General features: G+C 39.7%; 6 protein-coding genes across 7 annotated transcripts in view; 3 read left to right on the forward strand and 3 right to left on the reverse strand.

Moving 5' to 3' along the window:
- The window catches only part of LOC6544115 (protein commissureless 2), a 34,272-nt gene extending 20,205 nt beyond the window's left edge, over positions 1–14,067 (reverse strand). Inside the window, exon 1 of one of the 2 annotated variants that reach the window (XM_015157564.2) lies at positions 13,529–14,067. In XM_015157564.2, coding sequence (XP_015013050.1) covers positions 13,529–13,952 — 424 coding nt within the window. In that variant the 5' untranslated portion in view covers positions 13,953–14,067. Of the gene's footprint in view, positions 1–518; positions 886–13,528 lie in introns of those variants that run through there. The other variant, XM_001973075.3, reaches the window with a different exon arrangement.
- Positions 14,068–15,179: 1,112 nt separating this feature from the next.
- On the forward strand, positions 15,180–15,747 carry LOC26527092. The gene is made up of 2 exons (XM_015158913.2): positions 15,180–15,254; positions 15,312–15,747. Exons 1-2 carry the CDS (start codon positions 15,206–15,208, stop codon positions 15,707–15,709), a joined length of 447 nt encoding a protein of 148 aa, XP_015014399.1. The 5' UTR covers positions 15,180–15,205; the 3' UTR covers positions 15,710–15,747.
- On the reverse strand, positions 15,739–16,252 carry LOC6544460. The gene is made up of 3 exons (XM_001973078.2): positions 16,187–16,252; positions 15,925–16,125; positions 15,739–15,865 (listed from the first exon to the last, which is right to left on the reverse strand). The coding sequence occupies exons 1-3, from the start codon at positions 16,218–16,220 to the stop codon at positions 15,798–15,800; spliced, it is 303 nt and encodes a 100-aa protein (XP_001973114.1). The 5' UTR covers positions 16,221–16,252; the 3' UTR covers positions 15,739–15,797.
- A 346-nt stretch (positions 16,253–16,598) lies between these two features.
- LOC6544461 lies at positions 16,599–17,104 on the forward strand. The gene is made up of 3 exons (XM_001973079.3): positions 16,599–16,665; positions 16,739–16,939; positions 16,994–17,104. The coding sequence occupies exons 1-3, from the start codon at positions 16,641–16,643 to the stop codon at positions 17,050–17,052; spliced, it is 285 nt and encodes a 94-aa protein (XP_001973115.2). The 5' UTR covers positions 16,599–16,640; the 3' UTR covers positions 17,053–17,104.
- Positions 17,105–17,428: 324 nt separating this feature from the next.
- Positions 17,429–18,573, reverse strand: LOC6544462 (salivary glue protein Sgs-3). Its single transcript, XM_026977253.1, has 3 exons — positions 18,528–18,573; positions 18,259–18,468; positions 17,429–18,202 (listed from the first exon to the last, which is right to left on the reverse strand). The coding sequence occupies exons 1-3, from the start codon at positions 18,550–18,552 to the stop codon at positions 17,460–17,462; spliced, it is 978 nt and encodes a 325-aa protein (XP_026833054.1). The 5' UTR covers positions 18,553–18,573; the 3' UTR covers positions 17,429–17,459.
- Positions 18,574–18,861: 288 nt separating this feature from the next.
- LOC6544463 lies at positions 18,862–19,387 on the forward strand. The gene is made up of 3 exons (XM_001973081.3): positions 18,862–18,946; positions 19,011–19,211; positions 19,283–19,387. The coding sequence occupies exons 1-3, from the start codon at positions 18,913–18,915 to the stop codon at positions 19,345–19,347; spliced, it is 300 nt and encodes a 99-aa protein (XP_001973117.3). The 5' UTR covers positions 18,862–18,912; the 3' UTR covers positions 19,348–19,387.
- Positions 19,388–20,844: the final 1,457 nt, after the last annotated feature.

A 20,844-nucleotide genomic window follows, 5' to 3' on the forward strand; every position in this document is an offset into this window, starting at 1 on the left:
TACAGATATCTGTGCATTTATAACTCTGGACGGAGAATATACGCAATTATTGAATAAATCAAGCGGAAAATTTCGAGTTCTCAACGCCTTTGCATACGAAATAATTGGGGAGCTCATGAATACTAGATCAAACCAACAACTGATAATGAGAATAGTATATAAATGTATAGAGCTCGGGCATGCTGGCATGTCTAACAAATCAATTTAATGTCATAACAGATATATACTGGAAGTTGAATTTAATTGATCAAAAGGAAAAAAGAGAACAAATCATGGAGATGGCTTTCATTGATAAATATTGTCATTGACTTTTCAATGCTTTACTGTTTTTATTAAATAATTTATATATGTTAAGAAAATGTATTCTTTTTTTCATAAAATCGCACTTATATTTTGAGTTAGCATTTCCCGGGTTTTTCATCATAATGTAATGTAGTCACACTTTTATTGAAGACGCAGCAAATCAGTAAACATGCAATATTGAAAAGTAGGAAGCACATGCTTTTATTAAAGCTTACATTTTATAAACCCATTTTTAAATCATTTTCATTTAGTTTACACTTCTAGTTATATGTTTCAATTAATTTTTACTGCTTATTTGAAGTAGCTGTATGAAGTATGAGACAAATATTTGGCGCCAATCGCTTTGGGTTTTCCATTTAATTTTCACGACCTTTATCAACAAATAACTAATGATTGAACAACTCGCGGAGAACTCTTGGCCGATTGTTATTGTTTAGCCAAATGAACCGACCAGGCGCGCTTGTTTACAACAATTAAAACTGCTTTCTTGCGTCTTGCAATTATAGCCACGTTAACAGCGAGAAGTTAACTGCCGTCGCGGTGACAGCGCTACGTCGACTGCGACCGCAAAATATCGTTGAAAAAGCCAGCGACTCTTGGCAAACAAACCGAATGAATGACTTACTGAGCATGTGACAAACTGACAGACTGCCTGAATGACGGAACCTAGGCAGATGCTGAGATTCAGATACAGATACGGATTGAGATTGGGATTGAGCTATGTCTGGCCGAAACTGCTTCTGACGCGAAGACGCGGAAAATAATCAAATCAAGTGAGACAACGCGATCAACGAACCCCGGGGACAAAAATAGCACTTAGAAAATTATGACCTCAAACAATAGTTATTTTATTAACTTAATAAATTAACTTTATTAACTTTAAATGGTAAAAGAACATATATTTCATACTATGACATATGTAATGTCTTTCCATTCCTTGCCCTATTTAAAATCTTATAAATGATATTCAAGTTTTAATTATACATTGTTTTGCTCAACTGATATATATATTTAATATTTTTTCTGACATATTAATTGCAGTAAATAATAAAATAATAAAAAATTTATATTTAATTCATATTTTTCAGCGTGCAGTGAGTTTGCCGAGAGAACTTAAACCAGCTAATCAGTAATCACCACGAGTCGATTGCAGCAATTGACAATTAAACAATGATTGAACAATTTTCTTAGTTTTATTTGTGAGTGGAGTTTCGAACTTTAAGATTTTCGATGTTTTGAGTTTTATTCTATTTGAATATATATTTTATAATTTATATCTACAAAGTTATGACTAAATAATGTAATTGTAAGGAAGTTGTCGTTTTTGCTTAGCCACCCATTTCTCACAATTTATTGCTTATTTATTGCTTAATATATTCCTCTATATAGTTAAAAATAATTGCAGCCTACCTATTGTAGTGAAAGCAATAGTGCTCATTTGAATTGGATTAATTTCCGATAGATTACGATTCCGCTTTTTCTAATCAGCAATAAAGTTCCTATTTACACAATCCATTTGCATGCACTTACAATATAAATATTAAGTATATTTCTTCTTTATCTCAAGCTCTGATTGCTAACTACTAACATGTATATATTTACCAGTCCGGCTTTAATACGCTTCGCTTTGGCTTATTTCTAGTTGCAATTTTGCCCGGACTATCAGAAATTGTTCTTCTAATCCGGCCATGCATATTTCATGTTTATTGCATATCATTTACATTTAAATTTATGCATTGGACTTATGCTGCCGAAACGTGAGCATTTCATGGACAATTTCACAGCGAGTATTTCATTAGTGTTTTGGTAATATTTGCTGTTTGGCTGCTCGGTTGTCGTAGTGTGTGTTTTATTATCTTTTTGGTGTTTATTAAAATTTGCATTTAATTATTTTGTTTCATTGCATTATTTGGAATTTTGCGGTTGCTGCACTTGCCGCCGAAACAATGTGTGTAGTTTCGAAGTGTAGAGAAATTTCAATTATGTTGTGCTTTAATGCAATTGCATAATTGCAGTTTCAGAAGTTGTTTTGCTGTGTGCTTAGTGGAAGTAATTTTTCCTGTGTTTGCGGTTAACTATTTGTAAATCACAAATTGATTCGATCGACTGCCTGATTATGAATTTTCCATTTGCTAATATTGACTTTTCCGTGTGGTGTTGCACTATTTATGAGCATCAATTGCAATTAGCATTCTGCACAGGCTTAGTGACGCATGATTAGAGCTTTATCAATTTCGAATTATTTCATTGATACTGCCACTTAAAGCTGGTACCCTATTTGCCCTCAAGGGGGGTGCTCTTAATCGCTTTCAAGAGCCTTTGTCACGGGCTTTCCAATTGATAGATTGCGGAATGTGTATTTGCAAATAAATGGCGCTGGCGAATGCATTAAAATTACCTCTTTTTGCTCTTTAACAGCTAAAAGCTAAATTGAATGGAATTAATTGGGTTAACAGCCCGTTTATGGGGAAGCGTACAATGGCTGATTGAGTTATTGTTTTAAAGTCGTATGAACGATGTTTGCTTGCAATATTTACATTTGTTTCCAGGTGTCTTGTGGCCATTCCACCCTAACATTAATCTAAAGTATCTGTGTACACATGATTTATTTGGAGTAGCCGGTTGCATTGTGTATCACGGCGATTCCTTATCTGGAGTGGCCACCAATCATCTTGTCAGCTTGCTCACTTGTCAGATTGCTATTTACGATCTTCATTTAACATGAACTAAATACGTTTTGTTTTTAGGCAAAACAACACATGTGTTTTTCCGCGGCGCGATATGTTTTCTGTACGATTTGGTTCGGTTTGGTTCGATCTGGTATTTTGCATGCTCTTCTTACATTAGCTTGGCAATAAAGCTTTGTTAGCTATAATTATTTTTTTATGCGGTAGATATTAATTATCTTTTTACATAAGCTCGGCATATAGCTTTGTGGGCTTTAATTATTATTATTAAATTAAATAAATATTTATTAAGGTTATTAAATTCCGTTTAAAAATTTGAATAATATCGAAACTGAGTGAAAATAATGTTTGATGATGTAAAAACGCATAGTTTCAATCACCTGCGATTTAAAATCAAATTCACCACAGCATTATCAAACCCTTATCATGGTTCTTAGCCCAACTTCGTCCACCAAGGTTGTGGTGCTCGCTAACTTCCGATCCAATTAGACCCCTTAAAACAGGAAACTCCCCAAATGAGGACAAACTCACCACTAATTAGATACAAAAAACAGAAATACTACGAAATCCAGCCACCGACGTGTATTGTTAATAATAATATCACCGAGATGTTTACGTTTGTATCTTTTGCGTGCCAGACGCCGACAGGCAGCAGTGAGAAGATGCGAACCGGTTGCGCATGCGCCGGACGGAATTATCAAGTGACGCGGCTCACGTGATGCCTGCGAAATTAAAAGTTATTTTAAGTAGGTAATTCCAGCTGTTTCGGTGTTTTTGCGCTACAATTAGCCGAATTATTTCGTCACACTGTTGCGAACGGCTTCGTTTCATCAAAAGCAAATGAGGTCAACAGACGGAATGCGACGCCACTGGGTCTGTTGATAAGATCTTGATAAAATTTGCCGTACTAAAATCATAAATTCATCACCTTTGGAGTTTGATGTCGTTCGCATAGATTACCGCTGAAAGTTCGCAGTCATGCTGATTAAGCCACCAATTAATAACTCTGGAATGGAATGTTGTTACCCCCGGCATTTCCTAGCCGGCTGAATGTACTTGGCAAATAGTCAGCGTTATTTGCGCCTTGCTCGCTTCACTTCGCTCCACTCGGGAAAAGGTGAGCAAACAAAGGAAGTGCGCGGTACGGTGGCCGCCTGTAATGCACTTAATTATAGACCTCTGAGTAACCGGGGTCTTTGAACGCGGACTGACCGCATGGAGAGATAATGCTTCTGTATTATGAAATAGTTGGGCAACGTGGTTCGGGCGAGATAATAGCACAGAAGGCGCAGCTCGATGGGTAAATACTTGCAAGGTGGGTTACACACTTTAAGCTAAAACTCTAGAATTTGAGTATGAATATTACCAACCTAATCTGTGGCTAAAATTCTGTGCCCATTTTATTAGTAGCAAGCATTATCGGATTGTCAGTGTATGCAGGATCCAGGGATATCCAATTAAATATTCAATAAGAGATGAGCAGCCCTTTTGCATACTCGCATAATCTCCCAAGGGGAAATCCCTGTTCCCCGTGGCAAACCATCTTTTCCTGACGCACTCGACTCCAGCACCGAACCACCTTGTCCCTCATCGGCAACCCTATCGCAACAATCTTTTATCCAAACACAACAAGCCTCAATCTCAACCTCCGACCCTTCGAGCAAATGCCGTCAGTTGCTCGAACACTCCTCTTTGTGAGATACCAGTTTCCCCGGCTCTCCGGTTCCTTTAAGCCAATTTGTAAACCATCAAATCGCGTTAAATGCGCTTTTCCGGTCGCGGCCTCTTTTCCTCTTTTATCTGCGGAGCGACAGCCGCAGCGAGGAAAATCTCATTGCTATTGTTTGGCTTGCTAAGCGGAAATGGTTAGGCTGACAGCAGGCTGTATCCTTTTCGGCTTTGCACCTCCGACAGGTACAAGGACGACATATGCCTTGATAAGGATGCAATCGTTCGCGCTTCTCGCCACTTATTGATTTGTTTACCTTTGGGCCAATGCCTCTGTGGGAACGGAAATCGGCCAGGAATTCCTCGCAGAGTTATGCCAGCGTTTGCTGTAATCATTTCTTTTTTTGGTGGTATTGTCACCAATCTTACGCCCCTACCTCTATTTAAACTTCCGTTGCAGAACAAACGACCAGAACCGTGGCCAATGCACTCGACTCACTCACAGTAGCCGGCTTGAAAGGTCGATTTTGGCCCGGTTGTGTTCGTAAAATGTCTGAAAAATGAGCGTGTAATTTACGAGCTGTTTGTCAACAGAGCAGGAAAATCTATTTCGTATTTTATTAGCCGAAAAGAACTGGAAACCGAAAACTGGAACCAAAACTGACCAGCAGCGGCCTAATGAGGCGTTTTTGATCGCTTCCGCTTCGTGTTGAATAAATTTAAATACTCATTAGCTCCGAATATTGAACGAATCGTCTTAATGTCAGGGGGCGACACACTGACTCATTCATTATCCTATTTAATTGAGGAATATCCACAAGATACTCGTAAGGTCGGGGGGAAATTTTAGAAAGTAAGCCACATACTTTCCGCAGTTAATTAAATTGAGTATTTGAACGTTCTATTGTTCTCATTTTTTATCGGCATTGAATACATTGAATATTTGAATACCTAACGTTTTAAAGTAACGTTTCTAGTAAAATACTTATACACTTATTAAAATTCTAGGAACCGTACGACAGTTTGTGTATTTTTCCACGCTCTTGAATATTCCTTTAAGTTTTTTAACTTTTACGCTGCCATGTAACATAATTTGAAACCCAAAGTTTTCATCACCTTGCTCGCAATAGATTCCTGCGTGTCCGGGGATCCTTCAGCACTATCTACCTTGGCGATCTCAAAAATGACTTTTGAATAGTTTGCTTCCTTGTCAGCCGGCTTCCAGTGGCCGTGGCTTCCTGGCGTTTCTTCCCTGGTCGCCTGGACACACAATCAATCATAATTGTTTCTCAGTTTGTCAACAAACTATGAGTTTCGTGGTGCTGGAGTTTCGAGTTGTCTGTTATCGCAATGCAGCCAGGTTGTGGCGATGGGCGGCTGGCCACGCCCACTTCCAGCGGCATCAAGCAAGTTTCAGCACAAAGCCATTGACATTTGTGGGCGGGAATAAGGGAGGCGACCGCGTTTGCTAGCTTTTGGCGGCGTTGCATATAAAGTTGCAGCAAAAAGTGCACCAAGGGAGCCACAACAATAACGAAGGACGTAGCTGATAAGCGTCGAAACGGAAGTGGCACACAGACACTGGACTAGCTTAGGGGTATGGGTGTATTGGTACACTTGGGGAAAAGTTTTAGTGCTGCATAACAGTTTGAAATGAAATTAGTATTTACATTTCATAATCGAACTTTTCATTTGCAATCGAATTAGTATTTGTGTCGAACACTTCTTCGTTTTAGCCGCTTCCTTTCAAATTAAAGTAGCTTTTTTTCCGAGTGCAGCGACAAACGTGTGGCGAAGAAAAAATCGCTGGGCGACGCAACAGTTTGCCAGGGGATATGAACGGACCAGAGTCGCGTTGAGTTGCTATCAATGGCATTGGAGGAATTCCCCAGTGTGTCCTGCGTGGCAGCAAAGCATGAAAACCCGATTACGCTCAGTTGATATGCAAGGACCTGCCAACCAGCCCCACGTCTGCCGTCTCCCGTCTCCCGTCTCCCGTCTCCCGTCTCCATCCCTTAAGTACATATAGGTATGTATCTACATGGGTGTATCTGTGCAGGCGACGAAGAAGGATAAGGCGTCGCGTTAACATATGATTGTCGTCTGCCTCGCCCAAACATAAAAAGGGATAAAGGATAACGAAGCGCAAATTTCAAATAATCATGAATATTACATGAGCTGCAAGAGTAGACAAACGTTACACACACATGGAGGCCAGGGCATCGCTTCCCCTTCTTCCTGCCGGAACCTCCTCCTTCTTGGCGGCGATTTATATGAAAATCATTCACACGTTCCAAATTATTTATTAATGTCTATGCAAAATTGTGTGAATCTAGGGACCAAGAGCGGGGGAAACGGGGAAGTAGCGCAGTTAAAGAGGGTTTGAACTGCACGGAAGTCAGGATTTGACATTTTTTGTGTTTAATTTCCAGACTTTCTGCTTTCCTGGACATTGACGAGGGGCAGAAAAGGTTCGAAAATGTTAATAAATCGATGCTTTCCATTTCCGCGTATATTTGAATAATCTAAAATTTAAGTTTATCTAAAAATTTAGTTTTTAGCAAATAGAAAACCGTGGAGATTAAAAACTGAGTATGTATATTTCATGTGCCTTGATTAAACAGCTAAAAACATTTAAGAGGAAATTCTAACGATTTTGCATGATACTTTTGACCAATTTGTATTTTTTTTGAAATATTTGATTTTGTCAGTCAAGCCTTAAATTATATTTAAATACCCTTTCAACATACAAACATATCTTATTAAATGTTTTTCACTTATCTTTGGCTTTACCTTATGAACATTGCATTAATACCCATAACGCATGAATATTATTTCCTACTTACACACAAGTGCCTTTTGCCAAAGAGAATTCAAGACAGCTTGACTGCAACTGCAATCGAGCCGCTCTGCTTGTGTGCGTGTGTATCTGTGTGCGAGCTTAAGAGTATCCGTGTGCTTGTGTGCGTGCGTGTGCGTGTGCGTCAGAAGGGAAGCCGCGGCAATGAGCTTGCAATAATGTGATAAGCGCAACGGAAATGAAAACAAGAATAAATGCAAGTGCAAACCGAGCGATGACAGCGGCATAAAAAAGGAAAAAGAGTGTAAGTACCGGCAATAACAACAACCAAAGCTGCAACAACAAAGGCGAGCCACAACAAAGACTGAGCACTTAAAAGCCATGCGAAGGCGCCAGCGTCAACATCGCACGGATGCACTGAGAAGAATGCTTTCTTCCTGCATTTTATACGCTCAGTTTTTGAGTAAAATCGATTTTATAACGCTTCAGCTGTCTGGAGTAAATAAATTAAACTAATGACTTTAAATCAATTAATTTGATTTTATTATTTATGTTCGTTTGAAATTCAACGTTAACTTACATAACTAAGCAATAATGTCAATTAATATTTATTAGCATTAAATATTTTTTCTAAAACTCTGAAAACCCATTACATTGACCCAAATACATAATTAGATATTATAAAGTTGTTGCTCCACAAGGCTTATTTGGCTGTCAGCAATTTTAGGACAATATAAAATACATATTCCACAATCTCCAATTTATTCAATTACAAAAGAGCTCAACAATGGATTTCAGTGCAGTGTCAGCGGGACGGATTGAAAAGGGCTGTGCAAAGAGGAGCTGCCGTCATCAGGCAGTCGGGCAATAAAAGCAAAATTGCCATTGGAGCAAGGACCCCTGCATTTTCAATACCCCTGAGCTCCAAGCCCAAGCCCAAGCCCCCAAGCCCCCTTAGCCCCGTAACCCATCACATGTGGCGCTTTTGCCTCAATTATTTTTATTGGTTCGGCGCAAAAATTTACGTTGCATACTTTGCAGCGCCGCCTGCATGGCGTTAATTTCGTTATGGAAAATTGCAACGACTTGACATGTGAGCGTGCGATGGGGAACCGGATGATGGGAGTCGGAAAAGTCGGATGGTAATGGGCGTAAGAGGGACAGGACACTGGGGAAAATATCCTGGCAGTCACTACTAGTTCAAATAAGCATATTTTGATGGCAAATATTGGGAAATAGAATGGTTTTCGCTGAAACACTTTTACTTTTACACATACAAATTTCCTACTACTAAAGACAGCATATATGTAAAGCAGAGTTGTTATAGATATTGCAAAATATGCAGTCTGATTGCAGAATGAGGCAGAATGGTTGCAAGCTTCGACTTAGATCATTTTGTTTTCTCCTGTGTCGTAGAACCTGTGGAAAAGCGGAAAATGGGAACGTGCACCATGGTGCGAGGGCGCCGACAATGCGGCGCCACTGCATACAATTGAGCTTAATATTGAAAACTTTCGAGTATCTTAATTAAAGGTTAAGTGTGTGTGAGCCTTTTCAAAAAGAGAATGGAGAAAAAGCTCGAATTATGGTAATTTGTGCTGAAAGGCTGCTAAGTGGGCAATTGAAACGGCTGAATGGGTGCAAGATTTACGGCCAAAGCAGAAGAAGCATTAAATGCCAATTAAGGAGCTGTTGCCAAATATTGGTTGAATAATTAAATCAGTGGATTCATACGATTTCGCTGTTTGTCTGATTTAACCTCTTTAATTGATTAATGTTACTCCAATGACGTACCTTTGTTTGGCATTGCTTTTCCCACTGACACTATAATTAATCCATTAATTCATTTGAACTCAATATGCAGCTCAAAATTCATTTATTGACCACTTTAACATACACTGCTCACTCATTTAAATCCAAAAGGTCGAACTGAAAAAGTGCTTTGCTATAAAATAAATTGAGCATTATTTATCAAAATAAGTGACACTACAGTAAGGCCAATGCAATTTGCAATTACTCCATAATTATACAACAAAAGCAATTAAATTCAACTTAATCAAATTGCAAATTGACAGCTTCAAATGCAGAACCACCCCTCGATAAAACAAATGCAGTTGACCTGCATTTCAAATTGCAGGTGCCGAGCACGAATTTCCATCTCCCTTGAATTGAAGTATCGAACATCTTTCACTGCCGGAGTTCAATCAATAATCGAACGTGTGAAAAAAATAGCTGGCAGAATGCTGTCGAAAAATTGGTGGAGTGGGGAAATTGATACTCCAAGTAGCCGGCGCCAATAAAAAATGTAAATTTTATGCGCAATTTGAAGAGGAAAATCCAGCACAATAAATACAAATTAGATGAAATGTCAAAGCAAAAACAGGCCAAGTGGGTAACATAGCCGCTGATCGCTGGGGTGAACCCAAATAAAGATTATTGTGGTGTCCCGAAAGATAAAACATATTATTGCTTAATAGCTTTGCAAAAGTTGTTAAATAATATATTTTTGCAAAATAATAGCCGCTGATCGCTGGGGTGAACCCAAATATACATAAAGATTATTGTGGTGTCCCGAAAGATTAAACATATTATTGCAAAAGTTATTAAATAATATATTTCTGCAAAATAATTTCTAAAAAATAGTTATTTTTTTAATTAATTTTACTTGGATGAGTCTACTAAAGGAAGCATATACTTTTAGGACCTAATCATTTTTTTTGCACACATCATTTTTCATTACACAACAACTAATTAAGCTTGAAACGATTTTCGAATGATTTTTTTATGACAAGATTTTTTAGTCAAATTAAGTCCACCCTAAAAGCATTTTATGCTGCGCCTCCGACTGAAACACGGTGCCAATCCAATCCGCCTGGCCGAGTCCTGACCAAGTACAAGTTTCAAGCTCACGTAGGACGCCCCCACCCGTGAAGGAGTCCTGCGAAAATCCAACCCCACTCCCAATCCTGGATATCTGCTGTTATCGCCGAGGGCGATATTTTCAATGCGCTGTCGGTAAAAATTACGCACTCTTAGTTGGTCGCCTTCGTCCGCGGATGTTTTCAGCGACTGTCAGCTGGTTTCATTTTTCCTTTTTTGCTCTTTTCGCTAGCCAACGGCGGGACATGAATATTTTAAAAAATTCGCCAGGCTCATCGCAGGATTGGGACGATGTTTTAGATGTTTAGATGGCGAACGCGGAGACGCACACGCACAGTGAATAATTTAAGGACTCCGTAGACAGACGGATCCTGGCATCATCAAATAAATGCCAAATGAGCAATCAAAGTGCCATGAAAGACTAACTAAGCAGAGCCACCATCTGATGGGGGCTGTAAAAAATGATGTACACGAATTATCGGGACAGTGGGTGGCTATGGGAGGTGTTCTGGTTCCGCAAATGAAGCGCGTAAACAGCAAATAAAGTTGAGGGAATTTTTACGCATTTTTTACTTGCATAAATAATGAAATGTTCCCTTATAACTTTTGGTTTGCTGCGCGGAGTAGAAAAGCGTGTATTTTTGCAGTATTTCTTTATGACATTTAATTCAAAGCATGGTCAAACAGAATTGTAAAATTGGCAAACTTCAAAGTTTAAGTATGCGGCACAAGTTAAAATCATGTTATGGATTTTTTAGAATTAAAGTATTGTAAAATTTGAAACCAAAAAAATGTTTGATACAAAGGATTTATCTTAGACTGTAATTTGTTCGCCCTGCATTTTCCTGGCGAATTGGCTAAGGAAATTTAAAGTGGTCTACGCACCGAAGACAAAAGCAAATAGCTGGCGAAACTGAATTATAGATTCAACTCGAGGCGAGCAACTTGGCAGGCGCTCCTCCTCGATGGAAGACAAAAACTTATTATACGCCGGGGCTTTTCCCGCATCAGCTGGGACCCCAGTGGGTGGTGGGGTGGAAAAGTGGGGTCTGCACTCACAGCCCCGTATTGTCGATACATAAGCAATTGGTATGTACAACTGCGCCGCCTGCTTTTCCGACTTTCCCCACTCGATTTTCGCCGGCAAGCCGGCAGAGAAATGCGGTTATGAATTCCTGAACAGAAAAGTCGGGGAGCAGCGGCATCGACTGCAGTTGGCTCGCACAAGAGGCTGAAGTTTTTTATTAAAACTTGTGCAGCGAAATGAGCGTCGGGCTAAATAAAATATAAAAAATAAAAAGTTTCATAAAACATTTGTGACTTTGCGCAATTTTTATGGCTTTCAACTTAAAGTTGCCCGTGTGGGCCAAGAAACAGGGGCCTTAACTAGGCAACTATTGGTCGGGGAGGTCTATGGAGCCCAGGCACGTTTTGTGGCCAGTTCGAAACGAAAGTGGAAGAATTTATTGCACTGACATACTAAGATGCTTCCTATTTTGTTATCGAAATGGGGCAAGTGCGCTCGAGCGTATAAATTGAATGTGCCCCACCAAGAGGTAGGTACAAAGAAATATGTTATCTAGGTTAGTTGTGGGATTATTGATCGGCCATTTATCTAACAGGGTGATAAAAGAGTTGATAGATTGAAACTGCTAATGCATCTGCACAGCAAAAAAGTTTATTATTTCTTAGATTTCATAATAATATTATTATGGCTGGTTCACTCAAATGAATGAAATGCCTTCCCAAAAAACAGTGCAAATATTCCTGCAGACGTCTTCGCCTTAGTTAAACACAATTTTGCCCAGCCAAATGGGCGTAACACAGCCCTATTTATGTGCACTTTGAACCTATCATCTGTGCTTACTCACAAATGGCTCAACTTTGGTATCAGTTGTTAAGTGGAAAGGCCAGGACACAAAAGCACACCAAAAATCGACAGAAGCCATGGCAGAAATGCAACAACTTAAGCTTCTGGCAGCCACACAATACACAAATCCCAGTTTCGGCTTAAATGCCAAACAAATTTTGCAACAAATTTTGCCGTTATCGAAATGACCCATTGACTGCTGTGCACTTTGGCTCACACACACTCTGAAACACATATCGCTCTAATGAAACGCAATATCTTCGAGACAATGCTAATTGCCAACGATGCAAACGAAGCTGCATTGAGCGCAGCAAATGCAACCAAATTATCCGGCTAAATTCTACAGCCCGTGCACTGCGAAAAATACTTAAACATAATAAAGGATTGTTAAGGATTTGTTAAGAAGATTCTTCCTAATTTGGTCTTATTACGAAGCACACGTGTGCTGTGCTTTACTGCACACAAAATGATACAAAAACAGCTTAAAGGCATTAAATAAAACAGCGAATTTATAAGTAGATTTGTTTTTTAAAGCAAGTACCAATTTATTTTTGAACTAGAGCCTTTTTTGCCTTTGTGTATGTGCGAGCCCGTCTGGCATATTTGTGTGTGCATGTTTGTGTAGAAGCATTCATTTCTCTGAACGTTTCGTTAACTTGGCCAAAAGCCAATTTTCAGCCAAAACGCATGCCAAATTTGCCAAAAACGGAGCGAGGCGAAATAAGAGAAATAGCTAAATATTTTATGATATCGATGAGGCAGGCAGTTCCGCAGAGCAACTCCCAAGCCCACAGAAGCCCCTTCGTGTTGTTTGAAAAGTAGTTCAGCAATAACAGCAGAGCGCATTGACAGGCCATTCGAATGCAATTTTATACTCTGCAGCTCAGCTGGGGCCACTGAATTTTAGTAGGATCAGGCTATAAGCTTGTAATGGAACCGCGAAAGCAAAGGATCCTTCATCTTTCATTAATCAAAAAGCAAAGAATGTTAAATCAGTACCCACAACCTTATGCGGTTTGCTGTCTAAGAAGCTTAGTAATTTTGGCCAAGTAATCCAGGTTGAATATTTATTTATTGGGCTTGTGCCTAGCAGAATCGCAGGGTATTTGGCGCACTTGATAAATCTTGGATATGCCTGTGGCTGCTCGCTTATTGTAGCCATTTATGGGAAACTCGTGAAATATGACCTTAGTTATCCACAGGCAAGGGAGAACTTGGCCAGTCTCCCCAGGCCAATCAATACACGATGGCAGCCTAGAAGTATGCAAACGAGCCCCAAAACAAAAGCTTTCGATGATAGAGCGAACTTGGAGCACTCACCTGCAGCTGCATCGTGGGCGGAGGCACTCCCACTCCCATTGCCATTCCCACCTTGTTCCACCTGATTTAAGCCATCGATATCGATGCTGGACAGCGACTTCTTGCCGCGCCACACGCTAACGCCACAACACTCGGCGCAGCAGCAGAAGACAAAGCCCAGAATGAGCAGGATCCAGGCGGAGACCATCAGGACTATGGTGGAGGTGGATCGGTAGTTGTAGTTCTCCTCGCCGATGAGCACCAGGACACTCTCGGCCGTTAGGTTGGCATGGGTGGCAGTGCCATTTGCATGGAAATCCAGTAACTCGGCCTCCAAGGTCGGCGCATAAAAGCCATCCACATTGGCCAAAGCTGCAAAACTGCTGCCCACCGTGTGCAGGTATGGTTGCACTTTGGTCACACGCACCACCGTGTAATTAGCCATGCTGCATCAATCAATCAATCACTTGACCAGCTTATTATTAACTGCAACTTGGCACGAGAACGTATGAACTGAAGCGCCAAACGTGACCGTTTCTTTGGTAACCCGCCAGCAAACTGAACTAGTTGGCCGCTCAACGTTTATTCTGCGCATATATTATTTATTTTATTCCTTTGGTTTTGGATTCGGTTTCTGGCTTTCGGATTTCGTACTTTGTGTGTGAAAAACAGCGACAACAGCTGACGACTGAACCGCAGTTTGGACAGATTGTTTAATGCCCATGCCCGCAATCTTCGTTATCACATTATGTGCTTAAGCAGATAGATCGAGCTACAGTGACAACGACTCTGTTTCGTCTCTGTTTAAACAATATTGTACGCGTATTAACGCCTGCCTGCCAGATTTTGTTTAATTATTATTTTTATTTTTTAGCCAGACAGGCCTGTTTGGGCCTTCTCCTCTCGCGGGTTTTTACCGAGTTTTGCTTACCAGTGAGTGTCTTACTGAAGTTGATCGGGCGTGGTAGATTCTCCCAGGCCCGTGGTAAAGCTCTTTTGTGGAGAACGGCCAGAAGCTTTCTGTAATTCTTTGAAGAGCATCTGCTGTCTACTAATCTTTCCCAAACGCTAGAACCTCTCAAGTATTTCATTGGAGTTCCGCATTGAAAACAAAAAATATGGATGCGGCAATGTCCCTTAATGGAACCTACGTGTATGTATATAAAATAATTTGTTAAAATACTTCAGCTACAAAATATACGTATATTTTCTTATTTTCAAATAGTTCGTTTACGGGTTCTTTTAGTTTCCAACTGAAAACAACATTAGTATATTAAGTTAAAATATTATAATAGTCAAGCTTGTTGTATTTGATATATACTCAACCAACTTCTCTGCCTATTTATATTAAATATAAGAAATGCTGAATAAATACCCAAAAGGAATACGATACGAAGCAGACAGATATACGAAATAATAATATTTAAACATTTTTTAACATGCAGTGTTTCTTAGGTTTTATTGAACAACCGAATAAACTCCAAAAAACATTTTTATGTTCATTTTTTCGGCTGGCAACTGGTCCAGGTATTGAAAGCTGTGATCCCATAATATTTGGTAAGTCATATAGGTCCAGGTAAACACCATACATGCAAATGAGAAAAATGCTGTTTAAATAAAAAAAGCTCGCAGTGGCAAATGCGATGTATTTTTACTGACATCCATCAGTATTATCAGTATCACAGATACAAGGAGAACATGTTATGTTATATATATTTAAATTTATTTTGCGTTCTACTGCTAGTGGGTAAGTCAGATAAGTTTCTGCAAATTATTTTGAGTATTTAAATTGTGTAATTCGTAGACTTGGGACAATCAAACCTTGAATATGCTGACTACATCGATCCAGAAGCAGACTTAGATTACCACCTAACACGGCCTGATGTGGCTGATAGTGATAATGAGATGACAACGTCGTATGATTATCACCATGAAATCCATGACAGTACTAACCACCCAGATACTCAAGCAGAATTGTCAACTGAAACTTATGATGAATCGCACTATGATCATTTAACCACTCGAATGAATTATTTTCCAGGTAGTTTGAATGATAAAACCAAAGTGCAGCAAATTTTCTATGTTCCAAATGATACTGAAAACTCAGACACACATTATGTTCACCATGACCCACACGTTACCCATGAAATTGATGATCGAATAGCGCGATATGCGTTGCATAAGTGGCACGAAGAAATTTGATTTGTATGGCAAATAAAATACTTAGTTCTTTACTTCAATGCTCTCTTTTGTTTTTTAATCATTTCATTTATGCCTTGCTGGATGCTTATTAGTTGCGTCTGCGTTCCATACCAGCCCTCCTAGCAATGTCTTCACAGTTCATGGGTGATTCCCAACCTAGAGCATAAAAATAACATTTAAAGATACGAATTCCAATAGGTTTTCGCATATCTTACCCAAGCACATGAGCTTGGCCAGCTCACAGCGTCCCACGTTCCTCCAGCGCCAAGAGGATTCGGTCCTTTGTTTGCACTCCTTATTAAAGAGGGGTAGATCGCGATCGACGGCATTATTTAGACGCCTCGTACAGGATTCACATCGACTTGCGAATTCGTCGCAGTCCCGATCCTGAGCAGCAACCAGAGTCAGGCATATGACTGAGAACCGAATGTTAAAGTTATGAACATGGTTTTATACATTTTTCTAACTCAAACTTACCAAAACAGACGGTTAACACGGTTTTCAGGCCCATAATTTTAGCTAAACTCTTACGATGGAAACTTATCAGTGGGCACACTACAGAAGTCTTCGATCCAACTTGACTTTATATAAATACCATAAACAATATAAATCAGAAATGCCAGATGTTTTAAAAATATGGCAGGTATTTAAATCAGAAATAAAAGCCTTTAGTAACGGGTGGAAATGTTTTAGGAAATGTATTCAAATTAAGACATCTTTTTGTTAAGTTGAATAAGCCATATTGGTGGAAATGTTTTAGGAAATGTATTCAAATTAAGACATCTTTTTGTTAAGTTGAATAAGCCATATTGCTTCCTGAATGTCATGTGAAAAGTTATACAAAATGAAGTGCCGGGTCTTTCCAGTTTATAAGCCCAAGTTTAGGCTCACTCAACACAGATCATAAGCGAATTTCAGTACGGATATCACGATGCCGAAGATTTCTCTGTTTGTTGGTAAGATCTGCAAATGGAACTTCTGATCCCAAAAACTTATATTGCCAAATATCTATATTATCCTTTTATTTAGCTTTCATTTGCTTATTTGTTATCGTTTATGCCCAAAGCGATAGAGATATTTGTAAACGATTGAACGACAGATGTGATTCAAGGGTCTTGAGAAATGGAAGAAACAACGATGTTTCGAATATTTTCAATGAGAATTGTCGGCGATCCAATAGAAATTGGCGCGATATCTCCCGATGCGAACTCGCAAAAGCCAATTGCATATGTAAGTATATTAATTTGTGTATTTTTATATATTTTATATGTTTACTTTGCACAGTGACCCTTGAACGATGTGATACCGTGACCTGCGAGAATGTCAGGCGAGTCCTTGCCTAATAAAATACCGAGACCAGATTCGGATGACATGTAAAAAACAAAAAAAAATCAAATTCTGCATTTAAATAAATACTTCGATGCTCTCTATTTATATGTTATGCATAATAGATATTTTCGCTATATTTATCTGGGAATCGAAGATATTGTATATAAATAGTCGTATTAATGGTAAGTTAAGATGACTAATATACGTTCAAAATTAATATTTGAAAAATGGTTTTTGACAATATAATCATTATTTATATTTTGTACATATCAAAGTATTTCATCAAAATATATGTTTCTTTTGGGGTAAAAACTATTATATTAATATTGAGAGTAATATTTTTGAGAGCAGTCAAGTTTTTATATTTTTTCAGTATGATACATTTTGCAGGGTATTATTCTGAGCGATTTGGTTCTAGGGTTTATTCTTCAGTTGGTCGACGAGTAGTAGTTCTACGAGAAGATCTTGTGGTCCGACCACGAGTAGTTCTACGAGAAGATCTAGTAGTTGGTGTTCGACGAGTAGTTGGGGTCCTACGAGTAGTTCGAGGTCTTCCGGTGCCACGAGTAGTTCTACGAGAAGATCTAGGTGTTGGTGCTCGACGAGTAGTTGGGGTCCTACGAGTAGTTCGAGGTCTTCCGGTGCCACGAGTAGTTCTACGAGATGATCTAGGTGTTGGTGCTCGACGAGTAGTTGGGGTCCTACGAGTAGTTCGAGGTCGTCCGGTGCCACGAGTAGTTCTACGAGAAGGTCTAGTAGTTGGTGTTCGACGAGTAGTTGGGGTCCTACGAGTAGTTCGAGGTCTTCCGGTGCCACGAGTAGTTCTACGAGAAGATCTAGGTGTTGGTGCTCGACGAGTAGTTGGGGTCCTACGAGTAGTTCGAGGTCGTCCGGTGCCACGAGTAGTTCTACGAGAAGGTCTAGTAGTTGGTGTTCGACGAGTAGTTGGGGTCCTACGAGTAGTTCGAGGTCTTCCGGTGCCGCGAGAAGATCTAGTAGTCGGTGTTCGACGAGTAGTTGGGGTCCTACGAGTAGTTCGAGGTCTTCCGGTGCCAGGAATTCCCGGCGTTGTCATCCTTGAAGTGGGAGGGCGTCTGGTGACCCCACCATCAATGCTGTTTCTCACATTTCTGCAGTTTATAGCAGCACAGCGCTCGAGTGTCACTGTTAAAACGACAGTATATATAAAATATGGATATTACTATTTATGTAGAACTTACATCGACAAGTGGCCAGCGACAATTCGCAGCGAGAAACATTGCGCCAGTTTCTAATTCCTGGCTGGCGGCGGCAATTATCATTAAATATGGTCGAAACATCATTTTGAACTCCCAATCTCCGTTCATTTCGACGGCAAGTTTCGTTTTCTATACGGCAAATTTCTTGATCACGAGTTTGGGCCTGAACAACCACGCAAAGGCAAAGAATAGCTAAAATGTTGATTACAAGGATTAATAAATATTTACAGTATATCGGTCTATATCCTTACCAAGAACGAGAGTAATTTTTGACATGTTGGTGGCAACTTTTTTGACTTCACTGATAAGTGTGCTTCGGTCTGGGGCTTTTATAAAGTGCTAGACAGCCTTCGGGCAAAGAACCTCGTGGCTTTCATGCCTTAAACCCTTTATTTAAACCAGGAAGTTATTGTCGTAATGCCCTCAAAAGATGGTCCAGTTTTAATAAAGGGTTTGAATAGGGTTTATGGCAATTTTGTAAAGCTTTTGTTGCATATTTTTAACTTTCACCTTTTGTTGTGAAAGTTGCTACGCATAGGTTATGGTGTTTATATAAAGTCGGTTTCTGCCAAAGTCTTCGGTAGTTGGCTAACTGATAAGTTCCCGTCAACAGCCATAAGTTCTAAAACTGAAATTATGCATACTAAAGCTGTTTTCACTGCATTTTCTGGTAAGCTGGAACCTAAAACTATGTAGCGGTGTTCCAAAATAATGAACTTTATTCTGGCTTATAGTCCTGTTCCTGGCTTTGGTGGCTGGGCAAAATCGCAACTGCGATGAACTGACCCGGAGGTGTGAACGCTGCGTGGGAACATTGAATAATCAAGTGGATCGTACCCTGCCCGCCCTCAATGCGGAGTGCAAAACTAGGACTCGAAACACCTGGCGTTGGAGGAATGTGGGGCGTTGTGAGCTCACCAGGCTCAATTGCTTGGGTAAGTTTTGAATAGTTAAGGCAGTACTATGTACTTCAATTTATTACTTATCCATCTGGCGTTGCCTTCAGGATCTAATCGGCGCATGAATTGCGAGGATATTGCTGAACTCGCTGGCATGGATCGTGTTAATTAATTAATTTATTAATAATGATTGATGAATAATAAACGCACCAGAGAGCATTGAAATACCAACTTGAATTCATTAATAAGAACCTTAACTCATGTACTGAAAATTTTAAATGGCAATATATGGGCTCTCTTTCATGTATCACAAGCACGACCTTAAGTCCTTTTACGACTTCAAGTCCTGATTGTATGACCTTAAAAATTAATTTGAGTGTCAGCTTATTCGTTTCATGATGCCGTAAATCGAGTTCACCAAATTAAAGCCACAGAAATCAGCCAAACTAACCGTAGAACACAAAAACCCAAACGCCCACCCAAAAAATCAGACAGACACACCAAAGCAAAAGAATGACGCCTTTTTTCCGATGGCCATTGACCAAAACTCCTGCATCTTTCCGCTGTTGCATTTTTGAATTTTAACTTGGTCTGAGTGTAAATGTACTTGCTCAGATTCAATCCCAAAGCGATTATCAGCACTTAGCTGTCAACGACACGACGCCAAACTCCGGGCCAAGAAACCGGCTGCGAACCGAAGCCAATGCTCCACAGCCAAATCCAAGACCAAGTCCGAAATGTTTCCAAGTCCAAGTCCAAGACCGAGTACGACCAAGTGCGAACGCCAATATCGCTGGCCAGGCACTTTGGATGTGGAGCTCTCTTGACAAAGGGCATGGCTGTTGAATGTGAGTGTCTACATGTGTACCTACTTCGCTGGCTCAAATAAAATTTACACTTACAAGTGGCGCTAAAGTCAAGTGCAATGCATTCCATATACCCCATCCCCTTCCCCTTTCCCAAATTCCCAGCCCCGATCCATTCGGAGCCCTTCTCTAACCACTTTTGGGACGTCAGCTGGTCAGACATGTCCAAAGTGGAAGGGAACCGAAGGGAAGGGAAAGGAAAGACGTTTCAGAATGGGCGGGGATCGGCGGGGCGACGGGTGCGGCAAATGTGGTCAAGAGTTTTATAAAGTTCATCATCATGGCCTGGTCTAAGCATTTTTCAAGTGCAGCGCCAAAAAGATTTTCAATTTTCAAATATTATATAAGCAGTTGGCACAGGCTGAGTGGAAAATCATCACTATCCATGCCCTGCCTTTGTAACGGGTATGTTTGCTATCAAATAGCGAAGAGAATTAATATATTCAGCTCTAATTTGTAATTTTTAAACTCGAAAAATTTACATAAATTTTAAGTTTATAATAATTATGGGTTTTATATTGGAAAAGTTATTTTAATATAAAATAAAATACTTTTCTAAACCTATTACTTTTTAATCTTTTACAACCTATAGATCAAAGCTGCTTCAAATATAATTCAATACCGTATTAAATTTCATATTTTATGTTTAGTAACTCCTATAAACTCTTATTCTATTACTTTGCTTAAGGGGAACACCAAGTTCGTTATTGTTAGGCACTCCAATCCCATCTCTGCACATTCATAAAGTACATAATCATGTTCATGACGTGAACTGAAGTGGGTGTCGGGTGGGAGTTTTGGGG

Source organism: Drosophila erecta, unplaced genomic scaffold (genome assembly GCF_003286155.1).
Source record: "Drosophila erecta strain 14021-0224.00,06,07 unplaced genomic scaffold, DereRS2 tig00000021-arrow-pilon, whole genome shotgun sequence".
Classification (NCBI taxonomy): Eukaryota; Metazoa; Arthropoda; class Insecta; order Diptera; family Drosophilidae; genus Drosophila; species Drosophila erecta.

Coding starts and splice junctions, on each gene's coding strand:
- LOC26527092 (XM_015158913.2), top strand. CDS start 15,206: ATGTTATGTTATATATATTTAAATTTATTTTGCGTTCTACTGCTAGTG. Junction 15,255..15,311: donor TTGCGTTCTACTGCTAGTGG/GTAAGTCAGATA, acceptor TGTAATTCGTAG/ACTTGGGACAATCAAACCTT.
- LOC6544460 (XM_001973078.2), bottom strand. CDS start 16,220: ATGGGCCTGAAAACCGTGTTAACCGTCTGTTTTG. Junction 16,126..16,186: donor CGTGTTAACCGTCTGTTTTG/GTAAGTTTGAGT, acceptor TTCGGTTCTCAG/TCATATGCCTGACTCTGGTT. Junction 15,866..15,924: donor GGCCAAGCTCATGTGCTTGG/GTAAGATATGCG, acceptor TTTATGCTCTAG/GTTGGGAATCACCCATGAAC.
- LOC6544461 (XM_001973079.3), top strand. CDS start 16,641: ATGCCGAAGATTTCTCTGTTTGTTG. Junction 16,666..16,738: donor GAAGATTTCTCTGTTTGTTG/GTAAGATCTGCA, acceptor CCTTTTATTTAG/CTTTCATTTGCTTATTTGTT. Junction 16,940..16,993: donor CGCAAAAGCCAATTGCATAT/GTAAGTATATTA, acceptor TACTTTGCACAG/TGACCCTTGAACGATGTGAT.
- LOC6544462 (XM_026977253.1), bottom strand. CDS start 18,552: ATGTCAAAAATTACTCTCGTTCTTG. Junction 18,469..18,527: donor AAAAATTACTCTCGTTCTTG/GTAAGGATATAG, acceptor TCAACATTTTAG/CTATTCTTTGCCTTTGCGTG. Junction 18,203..18,258: donor GTCGCTGGCCACTTGTCGAT/GTAAGTTCTACA, acceptor TCGTTTTAACAG/TGACACTCGAGCGCTGTGCT.
- LOC6544463 (XM_001973081.3), top strand. CDS start 18,913: ATGCATACTAAAGCTGTTTTCACTGCATTTTCTG. Junction 18,947..19,010: donor TGTTTTCACTGCATTTTCTG/GTAAGCTGGAAC, acceptor TCTGGCTTATAG/TCCTGTTCCTGGCTTTGGTG. Junction 19,212..19,282: donor CACCAGGCTCAATTGCTTGG/GTAAGTTTTGAA, acceptor CGTTGCCTTCAG/GATCTAATCGGCGCATGAAT.